Genomic DNA, 23,179 nt, shown 5'->3' on the forward strand with positions numbered 1-23,179 from the left:
ATACTTGCTATATCTTTCTAGTGGGCAGTTAATATTCACTGTTTTGAAGAGATATGCGCACCACCACTTTCTATAATAGAATATTTTATATATTCTTATATATGATTTCTTAATTGTGGGTCACAGGGCACAAGATTTCTTAGACTATTGAAATTTGCTTCATCTCAACAGTTCAAGGTGATTGCACATTGACAAAAACCAATGCTTGACACTGCCTAGCATAACCCCTCCCACTCCCAGCATTGCCTCAGTTTTTTGCTTGTCTGTAGGTGTTGGACCTGTCTCCATCTCCTGAGATAGTCTTTCTCCTCAAAATAATTTTGCTACAACTGCATTTGTCTGCTGAGCCTTGTTACTCTAGCAGTGGATTTTTCAGATTCGGTCCCTACAGATGGTTATATCCCAGAAATACTGTCCCGAACCCTGAGAGGAAGAATGGGGGAAGGCCTATAAGCTGCATTGGTGCTGGATTTCATATAGGGTGCTCACCTTGGTAGACAGTTGCATTGAGTATGTTAGTTTGTGGGGTGCTGTTCAAGTCCAGGGCCAATGTTTGCTGAGGCAGTACCCAGTCCCTGAAGTCCCTGCAGGGTATGCCTGAACAAGTACATGAGGTCAAGCTTAAATGGTTTGTTGGGATATCCCTTGCGCTTTCTCCTGCCTCTGTGCATTTCGGGGATTGAGGTCAGTGGTTTCTCTGCTGTGCTTGTAACCTGCAGTGTAATGATTGGTTTGATGGGTGAAGCTGAAAGGCACTTTTCAGTCTGCATGTTGCTGCTGTGTGTGTGTGTGTGCCACCCAGATTAGGTCATAGGATGCCGTTTTCCCCCCCTGTGGTGCCATATGCTCACATGAATCCAGCTGGCTTGCGCGTGGCTCTGCTGTGACACTATGTATGTATGACCCACCTGGCTGAAAGGACACACTGCCCATGCACAGGTGCCATTTTGGAATTTGGCCTTTGTACATCAAGGCACCATTCAAATAATACATTTACTGCACAGCTGCAAGCAGTATAGGCCTCAAACGTACACCAGCCTCTTCAGATTCTGCTAGTCTCCCACTCTTTGGTCAGAGCCTTTGCACAAGGGATGGCTCACATTGTACCACCAGTGCACTCCATGCTAACTCTGAAGAACCTCAATCTGGTGTTGTCAATCTTTAAGAGGCCACAGTTTCAATCAAATCTGGATATCTTTCTCTCTCGTCTATACCTTTTTCATGGCTTCAATTAGGAGAGTGTCTGAGCTTAAGGCTTTGCCCTGTAAGGAACCTATTATTGTACTTTGCAAAGACAGTGTTTTCCTGCCTAAGGTGGTCTCTGCATTTTATTTAAACCAGGAAATTGTGTTTTCGTTCTTTTGTTTAGCCCCAAACATTCTAAGGAGATTGCTCTCCACTGCCTGTGTGTAGTTAGGGATGTGTGAGTATACCTTTTATCCATAGCTTTAATTCATCAATCTGATGCTTTGTTTGTGTTGCAGGAAGGCTACCTGGAAGGGAAAGGCTACCCCTAGATCCATAATTGCTAGGTGGATTCCACAAATTATCACTCAGGCTTATGACCTGAAAGGTAGGGTCCCTCTCCCACCTGTGAAGGTACAGTTCACCAGAGGTGAATCAATACCCAGCCTTGATTTCCCAGGTCTATTAGAAGGCCACCTAGTCATTCATATCCCGGTGGATGTTTGAACCTGAGTGAACACGGCCTTGGTTGCGCAGTCCTTCAGTACGGCCTTCTCAGTTATTCACCTTCCTGTTATGTTGAGGATTGCCCCTGTTGGGCTTATTAGGTGTTGTTTGCTATTGCCCACCCTTTAGAGGATTGCTTTTGGATGTCCCAATGGTCAAATGTACAAGAGAAAGAAAATGGTATTTTTGACTTTCCCCCATTCTTGGAGTACATCACAGGACACAGGTCTTTACCTTCTGGTTTCAATTGGTATTGCTTGTTGACAAAACTGAGGCAATGCTAGGAGTGGAAAGAGTTATGCTGGGCGGAGTCAAGCTTTTTAATTTGCCAATCACCTGGAGGTGAAGCATAACCTAGTGGTTTAAGACCTTTTCTGTAACCTGTGATGTACTCCAAAAAAGGATTTTTTCTCTCACATGCGGCAATGTCACTACTATGTTCTTTGACACACTATCGCTCTTTGGATCAGGTACCCTAAGGCCGCGTACAGACGAGCATACATGTACGATGACCGTTTTCACCGTACATGTATGCCCGGGGATTTCTGTATGGTGGCTGTACTCACCATCATACAGAAATACGCGCGTAAACAATACGCGGGGCGTGTCTGCGCCGACGCGGCGACATGGGCGACCCTGCCAGTTCAATGCTTCCACGCATGCGTCAAAGTCATTCGACGCATGCGAGGGATGGCGGGCGCTCGGACATGTACGGTAGGTCTGTACAGACGACCGAACATGTCCGAGGGGACAGGATTCCAGCGGGCTGTTTTAAAACAAGTCCAGAAATATTTGCCCGCTGGGAAAAGGCCCGGCGGGCAAATGTATGCTGGAATCCTGTCCGCTCGGGCCTACACACGACCGAACATGTCTGCTGAAACTGGTCCGCGGACCAGTTTCAGCAGACATGTTCGGTCGTGTGTACGGCCCATTAGAATTACAGGTGATACAAACCACATTTGGGCTTTCTCTTTTGTTGTCGGTGGATGCGCATGTTCCTTAAATTCAAAAAATTGCCTCCAACAACTAAATTAGACAGACTGGATTGAGAATTCTGCCATAATTTGTCCACGCTGGCTGTGGGCAACATTGACAGCATTCTATTTTCAGTGTCTATGTAGAAAGGCACAAGGTTACGATTTACTTTAATGTTGCAGTATGGACTGTATTGTTGACTGAATCTGCGTTTAACAAGCTTAGCTTTGTGTTGTTTGGAAATGGCAGCCTTTTTTTAAATGTGTTTGCATAGCAGGCAAAGCAGGTCAAACACAGCGTTTTACTGAATTTGGTGTTTGAACTTATTTCAATTGACTAGCACTGCATGCAAATGAAAAAAAAATTGCGTTTGACAACACAATTCTTAGGCCTCGTACACACGACCTAGGATCTCGACGGGCTTTACACATCGTTTTGCTCGTCGAGTTTCTTGTTAGACTGTCGAGGAACTCGACGTGCCAATTTTCTCCATTCCCGTCGAGGAAAAAGAGAACATGCTCTCTTTTTGGCTCATCGAAAAATGTACACATGACCGGTTTCCTCGGCAAATAAAAAAAAACCAGCAAGTTTCTTGCTGTCTTTTGCCGAGAAACTCGGTCGTGTGTACGAGGCCTCAGACCAGAATTTCTCAGCTAGGGTTCCTTTAAGGGTTGCTAGGGGTTCCTTGGGCAATGAGAAATTTATGCCTCTAATGAACCACTGATACCAATGTTTTTTTCAGCTGTCTGCAGGGGGGCACTCTTCCCACTGACCAATACTGTAAGGAGCATTGTTCCCACTGACCAACAATATAATAAGCATTCTTCTCAGTGACCACTAACATAAGGAGCTTTCTTCTGACCAGTGTAATGGAGTTCACAGTTCGCACTGCGGGGTGTCATTAACATTGTATTGACACCCGCAGCTGTTCACAGAAGGCAGTATAAACTACCTGCGGGAGAGATGCGGGAACCGGCGCTCTAATCGCACTGGTTTCCGCATTGCTAGTGTGAACCTAGGCTCAATGGTAGAAATAATTGGTATTTATTATCTTAAAATAATGCATGGCATGACGTATTGCAAAACTACATAAAGTTATTGGAGAACATACAATAACATGTTACAAACCATACTAATATAAGTAAATATCAACATGACATTTTGCATTAAAAGTATATAAAAATAATAATAATGTATTTGTAATGCAATATGTTTTGTTGGTATTTACTTAGTTATTATGGTTTGTAACATGTTATTGTATGTTCTCCAATAACTTTATATACTTTTGCAATACGTGCTAATAATGCATTATTTTAAGATAATAAATACCAATTATTTCTACCATTGATTCATTTGTCAGTTGTGCACCACATGCCTCATCTAAAGTCGTAACCCTTTCTTTTTTTATTTATATATATTTTAAAATCTTTATGTTACTATTAAGCACTTGCTCCCATGACAGAAATGATATTTTCCAGTCCTAAACAAGAACGAAAATAAATACAAAAACACCATATATTCACTGCCTAAATATCATCACCACCTCCCGGTACCTGAAAATATATTAGATTAACAGCACCGTACAGTGCAGTAAAGCCTGATTGGTGCAGAGCCTCTAACTTTTAGTCTGATTTGGGCTCCTTCAGTGATTGTCCTAAAAATACTGTTTATTTTCTGTATTTGTAATACTGCTTATTTTCTGTATTTATATAGTGCTGACATTTAATGCCAAGAATAATCATTGCTACGAGTCCCTGTCACCTCACAGTTCACAATTTAAAGTGATACTAAACACACACTGTTTAATTTACATGATTTCTTCTCTTTCTGTATGTGGATGATGGTGTTGTAATTATTTTATTAAAAGAATGCCTAATTACCTTTTTCCTAATCGATATACAGATGTCACATGACCCAGCTCTTTCCCAGCCTGTCTGCAGGGAAACATAAGCAGGCAGAGCTTATAGTCCTCTGCTGCTGGTCACAAGTTCAAAATTAATTGAAACAGCCTTTAGGATACAGAGTAAAAATAAATATAAATAAACTGTTTTAAACCATACAAATACCATACAAATATACAGTATGTTTGAAATAAATGTTTTATTATTTTTTAACAATAACAAAGTGTGGGTGGAATTCTGCCAGTCACAGGTTGTGTCACGTGCCTCCAGCCTGTGTCTTAGAACAACAGGGAGGAGAAGCCTCCATCAGTCAAGATGTAATATCCCACCCCCATTGTATTTAGCTGGTTAGTAAACATGGAGGAGGATGGAGGTAGTGGGCTGTCATTTACAACTGTGTATACACCCACATGTGAGACTCTATAGTCACATGGGCTGCTCAGATGTGATTGGGGGGGGGGGAATGCTCAGCATAGAAACTCACAAAAATTTGAGCATGTACAAAACAAAGCTGCCAACAATGCTCTGCAAAATCCCCAACTGCATTGGGGACATGATCAAAAGGGGAGATAGAGAACAACAAGATCTACCAGGCCATTTGCAGAATACAGGAAACATATCTCATAGTGACTGAGTGAGAATGGACAGCACGTAATACATAATTTATTGATTTACTGGGTTTAGTGACACTTTGAGGTGGATTTACTAAAGGAAAATAGAATGTGCACTTTGCAAAGTCCAGTTGCATTCTGCAAGTACGGTTTCACTAGAGCTTAGTAAATGAGCAGAAGCTCTGCTGACTTCCATCATCCAATTATGTGCAAGCAAAAATATTTTTTTTTTTTCCTTGCTCATGATTGGGTATTCTTTGCAAAGTGAAGGTCTACCTCATTCACTGAGTTCCGGAGCAACTGCACTTGCAGATGTTGCAGATGTGCACAGTCTATTTGCTTTTAGTAAATCAACCCCTTTACGTTAATACTGGAACCAGTTTTAGGAGGAAGCCAATTCCGCTACCAGCATGTTTTGGGATTGCATGAGGACCTAACAGCTAAGCAGAAAGAACATGCAGACACTACGTAGTTAGTGCCCCAGGTGAGATTTGAACCCATGACAGTGAACTTTAGGGAAAAATTGCTAACGACCTAGTCACAGTACAAAGATGGAAGAAGATTTAAAGCTGATCTCCAGGCAAATAAATATAAGTATTCATAAATACATAAAAAATACAATGTACCTAATGTTGAGTTGGCATCTGCCTCAGATTAGGGGATGAGGAAGCAGAACAAGGAGCCAGTCATCTGTGCTGATGTGCTCATGTGCTAACAGCAGACATGCTGATAGAAGATAAGAGCAGAGAAGTGGCGGGTCATACATAGGTGGCACACGGGCGCTGCCCCCCCAATCAATGCGTCCAGCCCCCTAATCTACATGCAGAGTGCTGGACGCATGGATTTCAATGTTTCTTTTTTTTTAAGCACGTGAGGTTCTATTTGGTTTCAAAACGGGGTAAGCCAACCCACTTGTGTATCAATAGCGAATTAATGTTTGCTATTGTCTTTCTGATTCTCCCCCCCAGCCAATCAGGAAGCAGTTCCTGAGACCCAATTAGCCAGGGAATTTTAGGACTCTCATGCCTAGTACATATGACCGGGATTCCCGACGGGAAAAGGTCCATCGGAAATCCCGAGGGGAAATCCGAGAACCTGCTCTCTATTTTTCCCCCATACAGATGATCGTTTTTCCCGTCGGGAAAACTTAGATGAGAGCTTTTCCTCGGGAATCCCGACTATGTTTATGTTCCATCTGAGTTTTTCCCCACAGGAAAACGGCCAAAAATGTACGTTTTCTGCTACACACGGCCGGGTTTTCTTATGGGAAAAAGTCAGTTGGGAATCCCGGCGGGAAAAAAGAGAGCTAGTTTTCTTTTTTTTGTCCGGCGGGTTTGGCAGTTTTCCTGTCGAAGGAGCATATATACGCGCACGGGGTTTCCGGCCAAAAGCTCTCCTCGCAGTTTTCCCGACGGAAAACCAGGTCGCGTGTATGGGGCATCAGCCAATCGAGTCTCAGTCAGGACCCACTTCCTGTTTGGCCTGAAGGAGAAGCTATGGCCCTGGAGCGAGGAGCTGCAGCCCGGATCCATGTGTGCCTAATCTGCCTCCTTCCTAAGGTAAGGAGGCCTCTGATTGCCACCGCATTCCCGCATGACTCCTGGGGGGGGGGGGATTGCTGCATTCCCGTCCATCTCCCATGGGGGGGTTGGCACTGGTTTGACCCCTCCAAAAAAATATTGGGCACCAGTGGCCACTGGAGCAGGGTGATGATTCACATCTGTGTAGTATGGGAATGTGCACACAATCCCTCAAGTTATCTGTGCATTTTTCTGTTTGCCTGAAGTTTAGATTTAATGATTCTCTAACATATACATTACTGCAAGAAAAACAAATTTTATTTTATACTTGCTTTGGATTGAAATTTAACAGACCGGGTAGCAGGCACATTAGATGGCGCACAATGCAGGCCCCTGTCTTGCACCGCTATATTATCATTCACAATGAGATAAAAGCATTACCATAACATCCCCGATCTCCAGTTTGCTTCATTAAACATCAAAACACTGCAGTGGGGCATGTTGCATAAAGGGAATATGAAATAATTTGTCATTGCGTAAATGCTCCGCTAAACCACTCAAGGTGAGGGAACGTCACAGCGAGACGATTACAGGCAGAATACAAATGCCTTTTGTGCGACGGAGAGTAGGAAACCTGCCTTGTGCTGGAAGCAGGCGGGTGAGTCAGAGCCCTGCTGCCTCCAGAGACACAGATTCACTGCTTCAATTCACCAGATTATTCAGCCTTCCAAATGCCATTCATCATTGTTAGAACGGAAACTGCAGCAGTACCAAAATGAATGTTACTACCATGAAGCATGTTTTGCCTTAGTTCAGTAAGGCTTGTGTATGAAAAGTGTTTACAGCCACTAATCGGATTCCAGCTGTCATTGCTGACTTGTTTTTGATCATGCGCGTGAAGTCGGAACTCCCGTCAAAATTCATGTTTTTGGGCAATGACTGAATAAAAAAAAACACATATGCAGTACATCTCTGCAATACATGTACATTCACCATCATTTTTGCTTTTAAAACCCTAGGCCAATTCTGACATTTCTCTCCTACATGTAAAAATCTAGATGTTTTTGCTAGAAAAAAAATAGATGTATCTATATATATAGATATATCTATTTATACTGTATGTATTTTTTTTTTAAGCAGAGGCCCTACAGAATAAAATGGTGGGAGTTACAATTTTTTATGTCACACGGTATTTGCGCAGGGGCTTTTCAAACTCAAATTTGTTTGGAAAAAATACACTTTAATTGATTTTAATGAACAAAAACACATGTAGCGCCCCCCTACTTTCAGTATGGGCGTTACACTAAAATTAGTGGGGAATGGGAGGCTTAATCACTCCCATTCACGAATTATGGAAATTCAGGCTGCTGCCAATTCCAGAATCTGTTCTGTAGGTCAGTCTGCGGGCCAGGGGTGTGTTGACACCCCTGGGCGGCAGTTGGCGCTAGAGGGGTTCTGGGGGATCCACCTCCTTTCAGCAGCCAATCAGGGGGGGTTTTCCCTCGTTGTGCATGCTGGGAGGGGGGATATATCTGTGGCGGACACTTTTGGCGGGTTGTTTTTGTGGGGCCCGAGTTCCAGGTGCGGTACCCACCTTCAGGGTACACGCATCCATGGGCCCCACCACCGCGTCTTGCCATGCCGAGATCGTGCATCATGTACCTTAACTAGAAAGGGACCCCAGCGGCTTGCTGGGTCCCAAACTGTTGCTGAGAGGATCCCAAGCTGGGAGCTGTGCGGTGGGAATTGGCCCGGGACAACCTAGAACCAGAGGTTGTCCGGAAGTCCTAGACGAACCACCGGGGATCCAGTCGCCGCACTGTATGACAGGTATGCTTAAGCTGTTAGTGGGTGACATTGATTGAACTAACTGGGAGGATCTACTCAAACTGATTTTCTAAATCCTAAATTGTTCAGCCTGTGGCAGAGGCCCTGACGCAGGCCTGTGGCAGAGGCCTGTATCCTCCCAGTGATTTTCTTTTGCAAGTGGCGCTCGGTTGCCAGGCCTGAGATAACTGCCTGTCCGGGGGGCTCTTTACCCACCCTGATTGGGTGGCGACGAATTGATCTGCATCATTGCTGAGAGCAGGCTTGCTCTCTCCTAACATCTAAAGGCCTGATACTAAAGTTCCTCTACGCTCATCAGCCTTTTTCCTGTCGTGTGCCCTGTTGATGTTGGTAAGTTTGGGCCTTGGAACAAAAGTTTTGAAACTGAATTTGTGTCTGGACATTTGCTCTCTCTATTCGCACTCACAAAATTCACCCCTAGACCAAGTCAAGAAGGTAACCTAGAAAGCCGATCCTGAATCAAACAGCGGCTCCTGCGGGGGTAGCGCTACATACAATATAATACCCAATTGTTTGGTAAAATATAAAGGATGATGTTACACCGAGTAAATAGATACCTAACATGTCACGCTTTGCGCATGCTCGTGGAATGATACAAACTATGGCACATCAAATTACAGATTAGACATTCTTATAATATGTCAAAAAAAGTTACATTTTATTTTCATCATTTACACTTTCAACATTACAGAAAACAAAAAAATGGCGTCTGCAAATGTTTGGGCACCCTGCAGAGTTAATATCTGGTACTGCACCCTTTGGCAAGTATCACAGCTTGTAAACGCTTTTTGTAGCCAGCCAAGAGTCTTTCAATTCTTGTTTGAGGTATCTTTCCCCATTCTTCTCTCCAAAAGTCTTCCAGTTCTTTGAGACTTCTGGGCTGTCTGTCACGCACTGCTCTTTTAAGGTCTATCCATAGATTTTCAATTATATTGAGGTCAGGAGATTGTGAAGGCCATGGCAAAACCATCAGTTTATGCCTCTTGATGTAATCCCCTGTGGATTTTGAGGTGTGTTTAGGATCATTATCCATTTGTAGAAGCCATCCTCTCTTTAACTTCAGCTTTTTCACAGATGACATCAAGTTACCATCCAAAATTTGCTGACATTTTATTGAATCCATTTTTCCTTCTACTCATGAAATGTTCCCTGTGCCACTGGCTGCAATACAACCCCAAAGCATGATTGATCCACCCCCATGCTTAACAGTTGGACAGAGGTTCTTTTCATTAAATTCTGTGCCCTTTCTTCTCCAAATGTACCTTTGCTCATTCCGGACAAAAAGTTATATTTTAACCTCATCGGTCCACAGAACTTGTTTCCAAAATGCATCAGGCTTGTCTATGGCCCAGATTCTTAAAGACTTACGACGGCGTATCTCCAGATACGCTGTCGTAAGTCCGAATGGCCGCCATCGTATCAATGCGCCTGATTCATAGAATCAGTTACGCATAGATTTGGGCAAGATACGAGCGGCGTAAGTCTCTTACGCCGTCGTATCTTGGGGTGCATATTTACGCTGGCCGCTAGGTGGCGCTTCTGTTGATTTCCGCGTTGAATATGCAAATGAGCTAGATACGCCGATTCACGAATGTACGTGCGCTCGTCGCATTTAGTTACACCGTTTATGTAAGACATACGTCGGCGTAAAGATAAAGAAGATCTCTAGATGGTGCAGCCCATGCAAAGTATGGACGTCGGAACAAGCGTATCTTTTTACGTCGTTTGCGTAAGTCGTACGCGAATAGGGCTGTGCATAAGTTACGTTCACGTCGTAGGCAGTGTTCGACGTATCTTAGGCATTCTATCCGACGCATGTGCACTGGGATACGTCCATGGACGGCGCATGCGCCGTTCGTTCAAAACGTCACTTACGTGGGGTCATGCTTTATTTACATAAAACACGCCCACTTCTTCACAATTTGAATTAGGCGCACTGTGAGTACAAATTGTCACTGCCAGCGCCTCTATTATAGCTAGGCATAACACACAGGGTAGGTGTTTTATTAAAACGAAGCTTGTAATTACCCTTTTCCCATATATATTTAGGCCGGTCATGTGACTCCCGACCGGCCTACTACTCAGATTCAGGTCTACAGCGGAAGGGGCTGAGTGGCCACGTGACCTTCCTGGCTGACGTCAGAGGGAGATCTAGTTTTGTTTTAATAAAACACTTAGCCTGTGTGTTATGCCTAGGTCTATGCTGCAAGCTGGGTCTGTTTGTTTTTAATCTGTGGGCAGGGAGTGATTTAGTGCAGCAGTGGGTGTGACTGACATGTACTTTAGCTTTTAGGTGCCTCCCCTGTTTCCAGGGAGAATGTTCTGTAGGAGCTCTGACCAATCCCCAACTAGGATTGGCGTGGGGCGGGCCTCCTATATATTCCCTCAGTCAGCCTACTGGGGAAGAGATGTCGGCCAGGTGAACTGAAAGATGAAGTGCTAGACTGCATGCTGGATAGACGCCCCCCATCTGGGGGGGTGGATCCGGTGCTGGGAGGGAGCCCCTCCTTACACGCTCTTGGAAAGGTGTCCTGGAACAGGAGCTGGAGAGCAGTTGGTCCGCATGGTCTGGGTAAATCCTTCAGGAAGGACTCAGTGAGTGAGGCACAGTGGAAATCTGGAAGAGGCATGCCAGGGTGAGCTGGGAGGGAGCCTTTCCTTACACGGTCATGAAAAGGTGTCCTGGAACAGGAGCTGGATGTAAAGCCAGAGGAGAGACTGTGGTGTTTGTGTCAAATCGATGCAGCCTGAGAGTCGGGACCACTGGCATCAGTAGTCCACCATCAAATATTTTTGTCAAGTAATGTCCACTGCCACAAAAAGGGGTACTGCAGGCCCCTGGCCTATTCAGGATCATCAATTGAAACTACTAAGACTTATTCAGAGTGAGGCCTAGTGGGCTGAATATGGCAAGACAGGAGTACTAATCTTTGTCAGGAAAGTGATGTGCAGGAGGAGAAGTGTCCTGAGGTAAAAATTTGCAGGGAGAGTGCAGAGGTGGGAAAGGTGAAAAGTCTGTCAGGATTAGGGTCCGCCATTTTATCCCATCTGAGGAGTGTAACGTATAAACCGCTAAATCTTTTGTAAAGATAATGAGTAAACCATTTGTCCATGTAAAGCTGAATCCAATCTAACATGGCAAATACCAACCAAGTTCAATCCCCCAAATAAAAACAACAAAACAAAGCAAAAGACTCTTCATTGTCTACAAGTGTGACGTATGGATATCTACTGTACAACCACTTTTCTTTGCTTTTTGTATGTTTAGTGGTGGAAGTCTTTAAACTAAGAGCATGCACAGCTGTACACTCCTAGTTATACAGTTTGTGAACAATGCTGAGGCAGTATAGAGAAAAGAACACTACTTGAACAAACTTAACTCAATTATTGTATAAAAGCATAAAAAAACACATTGTTCCACCATGCTCTCCGGTTTGGTACTAAATGATCCAAACGTTGAGGGCGCACTTCAGTCCGATCTGAATATCAAAACAAAGAACAGGGCCTGCTCACTCAGAGCGTCTGTTTCTTATTTAGACATTGTTGTAGTGTATCAATCCTTCAACGTGAGCATGTGCTGAATAGGCTCACTTAGGGTCCATTTACATTTATGTGGTGCATTATTGTACATGTTGATGCACGTTCTGTCATGTATAAATATGCGTTGAATTTAAGGGTTAATTCACCTTTACCGAAATACTGACTATGCAGGTAAGAAGCGATTGCAGGTAAAAACTGTGCAGCTTTGACCAAAGTTAGAAATACCCTTGCTATAGGTGTAGGCCAGGGGTGTCCAAACTTTTTTGAAAGAGGGCCAGATTTGATGAAGTGAACGTTCGTGAGGGCCGACCATTTTGCCTGACATTCTTGAACCATTAAAATTCTGTGTCAGTGTGTTCGTCCGAGCACTAATACACTGCCCAAAAATAATTATCCTACCTTTGTGGCTGTGTGTGGTGAATATATATCTATCTGCTCTTTAGCCCCCAACAAATCCCAGAGCTCCGTTTAGGAAAAGGATGAGGTCAGGTTGTAAAAAAATATATATATATATTCTTTTCTTTATCCCCTGAGAAATCTGGCCTTTATCTCTTCTGTGGCCCCCAAGTTCCACTCAGGGCAAGGATGAGCTATTATTATTATTTATTTATTTTTATTAATATTATGAGATTAGAGAATATATATATATATATATATATATATATATATATATATTTAAAACCAAGCTCATCCTTACCCATGTGGGGGGCCACAAAAGTGATAAAAGCAAAGTTGCAAGTGGGGGCCATATAAAACCAGGCCGCAGGCCGGACTTTGGACATGCCTGGTGTAGGTCCTTTAAGAACCCTGTTGCTGGAAGCTTACTAAGACACTCCAATCTGATTCAAACCCCTTGTCTGTGCTGTGTATCCCCTGTCGTAGTAGCTCTGAGCTCAGCCATGCTGCAATGGAGGAGATAGTAGACCAGACATGTGTGAGGGTGGTGGGGGGGGGGGGGTGTGTCTTAGCAATGTCCTAGACCTAGAAACAAGCCTGGATGAGGTGATCCCATCTCTGGGACAGGCTTCAAAAGGTATTTTTACAAAAATAGACTTGTCTGAGAAATCAGGACCACATCCCTATAATAACTGAAAAACTAAAATGTATAGGTGGGACCTTAACCACTACCCTACCGCCCACCATCAAATGACGGCGGGACGATAAGCCTCTCGTTCTTGGAGGACGTCATATGACATCCTCGCCTTCCCAGGCCACTAGGGGGCGTGTGTGCTTCCCATGTCACAGTCCATGAATAAAGAACATTTGAATCTATATTTAGTTCAAAAGGTACCTAAGTGGCAAGATCTGACTTGCATGGTTATTTTTTCTTTTATATATTGTACAGGCTCTTCTTACCTGCATAGGTAGTTGTTTTGGTAAAGGTGGACTAACCCTTTAAAGCAGCCAGTTGAAATCAGTTGGGTTACAATGAACCAAAACATTCCAAAAACATGCTGAAAAATGTGTGCGACTACACACTATGGTGCATTGCCATGTGTTAAAGTACACATGTGTGTTGCCTTAGGGCATTGGGGCACCTCCGCAACTATCTGCTTTCAGTTCTTGCAGGTCTTCACACACACCCAGAAGGTTTTTTTTTCATTTTTATGCATAGAATGCATTAGGGTAAAAAAACTTCTGACTTTGGAAGCACTTTAAAAAGAAACAGGACATAAGCCCCGTACACACGATCGCATTTTCCGCCAGCAAAACTCAGATGTGAGCTTTTGAACGGTAATTCCGACCGTGTGTAGGCTCCATCGGACTTTTGCTGTCGTAATTTCCACCAACAAAAGATTGAGAGCTGATTCTCAGTTGTTCCGATCGTCTGTGGCAAATCCGACATGCAAAATTCCGACGCATGCTCGGAAGCATTGAACTTAATTTTCTCGGCTCGTCGTAGTGTTGTTCATCACCGCGTTCTTGACGGTCGAAAGTTCCGAGAACTTTTGTGTGACCATGTGTATGCAAGCCAAGCTTGAGCGGAATTCCGTCAGAAAAACCATCCAAGGTTTTTTCAACGGAAAATCCGATCATGTGTACGGGGCAAAAGAGTTTTCAGGATCAGAGAAAAAAGGTAGAAAATTAGAGAATAAGTACATAAAGATTTAAACACATAGCAAATATGATTTATAATATTATGAACTGCAGTATAACAGGCATTTTATGTAGAAATATTTTATTCAAAGTACCTTTTCCTTAATTTGATTCCATTTAATTTGATTTCTCCTAATTTTCTTCTTCATACAGGCAATTATTGCCGAACACGAAATCCGCAATATATCATGTGCTGCACAGGATCCAGAAGACCTCTCTACGTTTGCATATATCACAAAAGATTTGAAATCGAATCTCCATTATTGTCATGTGTTCACAGCGTTTGATGTGGTGAGTTCAAAAGAATTGGGTTTAAAAATGTATATATATATACTGTATATATATATATATATATATATATATATATATATATATATATATATATATATATATATATATATGTACAGTATCTCACAAAAGTGAGTACACCCCTTACATTTTTGTAAATATTTTATTAAATCTTTTCATGTGACAACACTGAAGAAGTTACGCTTTTCTACAATGTAAAGTCGTGTGTGTACAGCTTGTATAACAGTGTAAATTTGCTGTTGCCTGAAAATAACTCAACACACACAGCCATTAATGTCAAAACTGCTGGCAACAAAAGTGAGTACACCCCTAAGTCAAAATGTTAAATTTTGGCCCAAAGTGTCAATATTTTGTGTGCCCATCATTTTTTTCCAGCACTGCCTTAACCCTCTTGGGCATGGAGTTCACCAGAGCTTCACAGCTTGCCACTGGAGTCCTCTTCCACTCCTCCATGATGGAACTGGTGGATATTATAGACCTTGTGGTTCTCCACCTTCCTTTCGAGGATACACCACAGATGCTCAATAGGGTTTAGGCCTGGAGATATGCTTGGCTAGTCCATCAGCTTTACCCTCAGCTTCTTGTGCCTCATACACATGATCGAAAATTCCGATCGTGTGTTGGCCCCATCGGATTTTTTCTGTTTTTAAAAAATAGAACAATAGAACATTTCCGATGGAAAAAAAACAATAGGAAATTCCTATAGTCTGTGTGCAACTCCAACGGAGAAAAAACCCACGCAGGCTCAGAATCAAGTTGGCAGCCTCTCCTTACGTGCTCAACAGCTTTGTCAGGAACAGGCGTGAACATTGATTTCTATTAGATAATAGAAATCAATGTTCATGCCTGTTCCTGACTAAGCCGTTTGGCGAAACATGTAGAACAATCAAAGCTGAATATTAACATGGAGAATACCAATCATGCATTTTTCTCTGCGGTTGTATATTATATGAATTTTCTTAAAGCGGAGGTTCACCCTAAAATAATTATATACCATTCCAACCAGCATACTGCCGACATGTACAGTTTGCTGTTTTAAAAAAAAAAAATTGCTGTACATACCGTTTTATACTTCTTTTCCTTTTCAGACTCCTGCGGGGAATAGGCGTTCCTATGAAGAGGCGTAAATGATTGACGTGCGACTAAGGTGCGTCACACATTCCGAAAATAGCCGGACTGGGATTTGGCTCTATACGGCGCCTGCGCACAGACTAGGAGCTGACTGCGCAGGCGCCGTATATAGCCAAGTCCCAGTCCAGCTATTTTCGGAACGCGTGACGCGCCTTAGCCGCAAGTCAATCATCTACGCCTCTTCATAGGAACGCCTATTCCCCGCAGGAGTCTGAAAAGAAAAAGAAGTATAAAACGGTATGTACAGCGAAAAAAAAAAAAAAAAACAGCATACTGTACATGTCGGCAGTATGCTGGTTGGAATGGTATATAATTGTTTTAGGGTGAACCTCTGCTTTAATGATCATTTTGTATGTGCAATAAAGAAATATATTTTTATAGAATATAGGCATTTTCGGTATATTGCTAGCACCCACATAGTCCCATCACTATCCTCTTTGGGACCCTTTCAATAATCTTACCCTGGGGAGGTGGTTAGGATTTTTTTATCGGTTGTGCCTGTGGGGCATGTGTGAGGCGCGATTCTGAGATGACATAATATGATGTCCTTCCTGGAAAATTGGTGCTCCCACCCAGTCATCATTTTACAATCGGGAAGGGGTTAAAGGCATTGTACACTATAAAATGTTTTTGTTGTTTTAGCTAGGTTTAGTTTAGTTTTATTCCCTGTGTTGTTTGTTTACCTTACCTTGTACTGATGGGCTCACATGTCATGGCTGCAGTTTTTAGTGTCATGGCTGATTCATTCCCCTTTGTCCATGTATTTATTCACCTTGTCCCTGTTAGCTAAATGGACATGCAGTTTGCAGGTCACGCAGCATTCAATCCATGCCTTGTCATTTCTGCATCACAAATGTGGGATTGCTCTTTCCTTCTCTGCCTGCTTGTGTCTTTTTCAGATCTAATTACTGTGCAGATTTCACCTGACGGACACTAGACTGAGAGACTGGGATAGATAGTATTTTCACAGAAAGTGTCAGTTCTTATTTTCGGCCAAAGCCTTCTTCATAGTATACCAATGTTATGTGGTATGCTATCAGGAAGGCTTCAGCCAAAACACGTTAGCATCTTGTGGATTTTGCCATTGCTGTAGTGCAACAATAAAGTTCTCAAATAAAGAAGTTATCAAGTTGCTAGCTTATGTTTGTTATGGATCTGAAAAGGATATAAATGTAATATATTGCAGATTATCAGTCCTTAGATACGTTGGCTGCATTTGTTTTGTATTTCTTTTAGGCTTAGAACATTTTCTGCAAGTACAGAAACGTACCTATTGACCCTGCCAGAAATTCGTCACTGCGTTGCTTTAACTGACAATTGCCCGGTCGTGCGACGTGTCTCCCAAACAAAATTGTCGTCCTTTTTTTCCCACAGATAGAGTTTTCTTTTGGTGGTATTTGATCACCTCTGCGGTTTTTATTTTTTGCGCTATAAACAAAAAAAGCGCGTAAATTTTGAAAAAAAATGAATATTTTTTACTTTTTGCTGTAATAAATATCCCCAAAAATATATAAAAAAAATGTTTTTCCTCAGTTTTGGCCGATACGTATTCCTCTACATATTTTTCATAAAAAAAATCGCAATAAGCGTTTATTGATTGGTTTGCGCAAAAGTTATAGTGTCTACAAAATAGGGGATAGTTTTATGGCATTTTTATTAATAATTATTTTTTTACTAGTAATGGCGGCGATCAGCGATTTTTATCGGTACTGCGACCTAATGGTGGACACATCGAACAATTTTGACACATTTTTGGGACCATTGGCATTTTATAGCGATCCGTGCTATAAAAATGCATTGATTACTATAAAAATGCCACTGGCAGGGAAGGGGTTAACACTAGGGGGGCGAGGAAGGGGTTAATTATGTTCCCTGTGTGTGTTCTAACTGAAGGGGGGGTAGGACTGACAAGGGGAAATGACTGATCGCTGTTAATACATTGTATGAACAGACGATCCATCATTTCTCCCCCTGACAGGACCGGGAGCTGTGTGTTTACACACACAGCTCCCGGTTCTCGCTCTGTAACAAGCGATCGCAGGTGCCCGGCTGTGATTACGCCCACCGGGCACACGCGTCGGCATCAGGGGCGAGCGGGGGGCACGTGCGCGCGCCCCTATTGGCTGCAATGGAAGATGATGTATAGCTATGTAATCTGGCACAGCTGAGCCGATATGCCGCCGTATAACTGCGGCGGCTGGTCGGCTAGTGGTTAACATCTAAGGACTAATAAGCTGCAGTATGTTACATTTTTGTTCTTGGGTATAGATACACATTAAATAATACAAATTTAAGCAGCCAGAACTGTATTCAAGATACCAGCAATGGCAGCCCACCTTCTTTTCCTGTGAGTGGGGTTGATTTACTAAAGCGGAAGAGTGCAAAATGTGGTGCAGCTGTGCATAGAAACCAATCTGCTTTCATTTTTTTTTTGTCAAAGCTTAATTGAACAAGCTGAAGTTAGAAGTTAATTGGCTACCGTGCACAGCTGCACCCGATTTTGCACTCTCCAGTTTTAGTAAATCAACCCTAGAGTATCACTTTAAGACCTTTTTGGTAAAAAGTTAAAGATAGTTTTTTTATTTTATGCAGTAACAGTGTGGTAATTAACAGTTCAGAGATGGCAGCTGCATGGTCACTCTCCAGGCAGAAAGCTATGTACAATATGTGCCCTATGATAAAATAGTGGAATAATATGGACTGTTTTCTTTCACTGCAGAATTTAGCCTATGAGATCATCCTGACTTTAGGACAAGCGTTTGAAGTAGCTTATCAGCTCGCATTGCAAGCCAGGAAAGGCGGACATTCCTCAACACTTCCAGAGAGCTTTGACAGCAAGCCAACCAAACCTATCCCCAAACCTCGAGTCAGTATCCGAAAGGCAACGGTAAGTAACAAAACTTTACCCAGAATGGCATGGTTTAAAAGATGTATGAACAATTTGTCCTCTCAGTGTCCTTGTGTTGAGCTTGAGTTGATCTAACTGATCAACCCAGATACATTTTCCTGGTGTTAACAAGTCCTCAAAAGGAACTTCCCTGAGAATAATAAAGAGAGAAAAATTGGGAATTACTCCAACCAAAGAAAGTGTGAGATGTTATAACTTTAGTTCACTCCTATGGGTTTACTGGATCCATGGTGGAGCCATATTTGTTCCCAGAATTTGGTTTTAAATTTGACCAAGTTTTTTTTATGCAAGCTTTGCATTGTGATAGCAATCATATTTTATAATCATTCCTTCCAACAGATAGATCAACCAGATCAAAAGACTCTTGCTAATCTGCCTTGGATCGTTGAACCAGGACAGGAAACAAAACGGGGGATCAGCACCAAGTACGAGACCACCATCTTCTAATATCAGCTTGCCCCTTCTCCTCGGTGTGCCTTCGTACACTTGCTCATGTTTAAACGTGCAAACGGCAGCCTGCTATCAAGCGCAGAATAACAAGCCTTTGACGCGGACTGTACGGCATCAATGAACAGCATTATTTTACCAACACTAACAAAACTCAAAATACTGCCAAGAAAAGGAATCTTATATTTTTTTGATATTTTTTTTTTCTCTCTTGTAATCTTAATCACAGTGTTTCTTTATTTTATTTTTATTTGTTTTACCTCTGGATTTACTGGAAAAAAATGATTCTTCATGTACATTTTGTTATATTTTGTTTCATTTCGCAGTTGGTTTGTGGCAGTGATATCATTCTACAGCCTCCTGAAGCAGTATTTGGACTTAGCCTTGTAATTAAGTATTAAAAGAAAAAAGTAAAAAAAAAAGAAAAAGTAATAATATTATGGAACTTTGAACCTGCCAAGAAATCGATTCATTTTTTCAAGTGCATCTTTCTATCTAACTATTGTATGTGATTTAATTACGGAAATAGTGCTCAACGTTTCGGAAAAGGAACTGGGTTTGGAACAATGTAAAGAGTTCTTTGTATAATATTTTATAGGCTATTGAAGTTGAAGCCTTGTTACTAAATTGTAAAAAAAAAATTCTATTACTGTATCCATAAAGAATAAGATATTGTCAGTAAAATGACGCAAAAAAAGATATTTGATTTTACATGATTTTTTTTATTACACGGATGTATGTAAAGGCATTTTTATAATAGTTTGGCTTTTCGACAAGTTGTTACTGTGCTCGGTTCTTACTGGGATGATTTAACCCTCTGTTTGACCTGGCGGCCCTTGTCACAGAGATAGAAAGTGAGGGAAAATGCAAAATGTTATGGGAAAATCTTTAATTCTGCTAACTTTGGAGGGATCTCCTGTAACAACTTTCTGCAATTCTTAGACAGGAAGTAAAGGGAGATCTCCCTAGTATGAAAAAAAACAACAACCTGGTAGAGATAGTAACCTTTCCCTACTACAGTAAAACCTTAGATTACAAGTATAATTCGTTCCGGAGGCATGCTTGTAATCCAAAGCACTTGTATATCAAAGCAATTTTTCCCATAAGAAAAAATGTAAACTCAAATGATTCGTTCCACAACCAAATTCATAGGTCCTTCCCTTTATAGTCCATATAAAAAGATTATAGCAATGTTATAGGTTGTGTAACCATAAAATGTCCATCTACAAATGGCAGCCTCCACAAGGGGATTAGAAGTAAAATCCAGCAGGAGCTACAGAGTATAAAAGAGAAGAGAGGCCCCTCTAAGTGTAGCAATATGGTTACATTTAATGAAGGTACAACATTTAGCAACTCACATGGTTGGTGATTAAAATAGGCACATCTAAGTATGCAGGCATCCGGGTTAAAGCGATCCACATAGACCACCATCCTCACCGCCGGCTCTCACCGCTACCAGTCTGCAATCATGGCTGGGAAGACTACCCTGCAGTAGAGCGATCTGAAAGCGAGGCTTGAACCGCTCGTGGAGCTCAGTGTGGATGGGACGACATCAATGGTGGTGAGGAGAATGGTCTATGTGGACAGCTTTACCCCGAATGCCTGCATACTTAGATGTGCCTGTTTTATTCATCAACCATGTGAGTTTCTATATGTTGTACCTTTATTAAATGTAACCATATTGCTACACTTAGAGGCAACTCTGTTCTATTCTATACTCTGTTGTGACATGACACTACTTTTATATCAAGACATCTTTTCTATATCAAGTCAAAATTTGTTAAAATGTTTTGCTTGTCTTGCAAATTGCTCTCAAACCAAGTTACTCTCAAACCAAGGTTTTACTGTTTATACAAAATAAAAAGATAATATTCATAGACTGTAATGTAATGTGGTTACCATAGATGATGCCTTTGTTACTTGATGTCTCTAATGGAGGTTTTTTTTCCTCACCTCTTGTCTGATGACAACTCTAAATTTGTCATTCTATAGTTTGTTATTGTTCTCTTGAATGTCTTATACTGTCTATACAGTGCCTTGAAAAAGTATTCATACCCCATTTTGCCATGTTACAACCAAAAAGGTTTATTTATTGGGATTTTATGTGATAGACCAAGACAAAGTGGCACATAGTTGTGAAGTGGAAGAAAAATGAAAAATGTTTTTTTTTTTACAAATAAATATCTGAAAAATGTGGCATGGATTTTTGTATTCAGTCCCCTTTACTCTGATACCCCTAAACTAAAATCTAGTGGAACCAAAGTCACCTAATTAGTAAGTCCGCATGTGTGTAATTTCATTTCGGTATATAGTATCTCACAAAAGTGAGTACATCCCTCACATTTTTGTAAATATTTTATTATATTTTTTTATGTGACAACACTGAAGAAATGACACTTTACTACAAAGTAGTGAGTGTACAGCTTGTATAAGGCCCCTTGCACACTGGGGCGTTTTTCATGCGGTACAGCGCTAAAAATAGCGCTGCTATATCGCATGAAAAATCATGCCCTGCAGTGTTCAATGTGAAAGCCCGAAGGCTTTCACATTGAAGCGGTGCGCTAGCAGGAGCGCACCAAAAGTCCTGCTAGCCGCATCTTTACCGCGGTATAGGAGCGGTGTGTTCACCACTCCTATACCGCGCCTTCCCATTGAAATCAATGGGAAAGCGCGGTAATACCGTGGTATTAACCCTTTTTCGGCCGCTAGCGGGGGTTAAAACCTCACCGCTAGCGCCCGAATATCGCGGTAAATACGACGCGATACAAATAGCGCGGCTATACCGTCACCGCGGCTGCACGCCTCAGTGTGAAAGCAGCCTAACAGTGTAAATTTGCTGTCCCATCAAAATAATTCAACACACAGCCATTAATGTCTAAACCTCTGGCAACAAAAGTGACTACACCCCAAAGTGAAAATGTCCAAATTTGGCCCAAAGTGTAAATATTTTGTGTGGTCACCATTATTTTCCAGCACTGCCTTAACCCTTTTGGGCATGGAGTTCACCAAAGGTTCACAGGTTGCCACTGGAGTCCTCTTCCACTCCTCCCACATGCAAACTGAATCGCCCCTGGCGCTTAGTATCCATTTTCTGAGTGAGACTTTGCCCTCAGAAGAGATAGGTTTTGATTTTTCCTCTGAAGGCCAAGTGGTTCACCTCCAATCGGATGCAGGTTGGTAAAGCGTTCCATAGTCTGGGTCCTTGGACTGCAAATCTCCGTTCTCATTTGGACTTGTATCTTGGAGCTGGTGGATGTTAGAGACCTTGCACCCCTCCATCTTCCATTTGAGGATGCCTCACAGATGCCCAATAGGGTTTAGGTCTGGAAATATGCTTGGCCAGTCCATCACCTTTACCCTTCAGCTTTTTTAGCAAGGCAGTGGTCGTCTTGGAGGTGTGTTTGTGGTCGTTATCATGTTGGAATACTGCCCTGCAGCCAAGTCTCCGAAAGGGAGGGGATCATACTCTACTTCAGTATGTACATGTTGGCATTCATGGTTCCCTCAGTGAACTGTGAACTGTAGCTCCCCAGTGCCTGCAACACTCATGCAGCCCCAGCCCATGACACTCCCACCACCATGCACCATGCTTGACTGTAGGCAAGACACACTTGTCTTTGTACTCCTCACCTGGTTTCACACGCTTGACACCATCTAAACCAAATAAGTTTATCTTGGTCTCATCAGATCACAGGACATGGTTCCAGTAATGTCCTTAGTCTGTTTGTCTTCAGCAAACTGTTTGTGGGCTTTCTTGTGCATCATCTTTAGAAGAGGCTTCCTTATGGGACAACAGCCATGCAGACAAATTTAATGCAGGTGTGCTGCGTATGGTCTGAGCACTCACAGGCTGACCCGCCACCCCTTCAACCTCAACGTCTTCAACGTCTATTTCCCAACCTCTTTGGTCGACCATGGCGAGGCCTGTTCTGAGTGAAACCTGTCCTGTTAAACCGCTTTATGGTCTTGGTCACTGTGCTGCAGCTCAGTTGCATGGTCTTGGCAATCTTCTTATAGCCTAGGCCATCTTTATGTAGAGCAACAATTCTTTTTTTCAGATCCTCAGAGAGTTATTTGCCATGAGGTGCCATGTTCAACTTCCAGTGACGAGAGTGAGAGCGATAGCACCAAATTTACCACACCTGCTCCCCATTCACACCTAAGACCTTGTAACACTAAAAAGTCACATGACACCAGGGA

At 42.3% G+C, this 23,179-nt stretch overlaps 1 protein-coding gene across 4 annotated transcripts in view; it reads left to right on the plus strand.

The window, feature by feature from the left end:
• Positions 1 to 19,678, plus strand: part of ANKS1B (ankyrin repeat and sterile alpha motif domain containing 1B) — a 177,696-nt gene extending 158,018 nt beyond the window's left edge. For all 4 annotated transcript variants that reach the window (XM_040345220.1, XM_040345222.1, XM_040345221.1 and 1 more), the window contains 3 exons: positions 14,338 to 14,475; positions 18,344 to 18,511; positions 18,872 to 19,678. In XM_040345220.1, the coding sequence (XP_040201154.1) occupies positions 14,338 to 14,475; positions 18,344 to 18,511; positions 18,872 to 18,979 (414 nt within the window). In that variant the 3' untranslated portion in view covers positions 18,980 to 19,678. The remainder of the gene's footprint in view (positions 1 to 14,337; positions 14,476 to 18,343; positions 18,512 to 18,871) is intronic.
• The last annotated feature ends 3,501 nt before the right edge of the window (positions 19,679 to 23,179 follow it).

This window comes from Rana temporaria, chromosome 3 (assembly GCF_905171775.1).
Source record: "Rana temporaria chromosome 3, aRanTem1.1, whole genome shotgun sequence".
NCBI classification, from domain to species: Eukaryota; Metazoa; Chordata; class Amphibia; order Anura; family Ranidae; genus Rana; species Rana temporaria.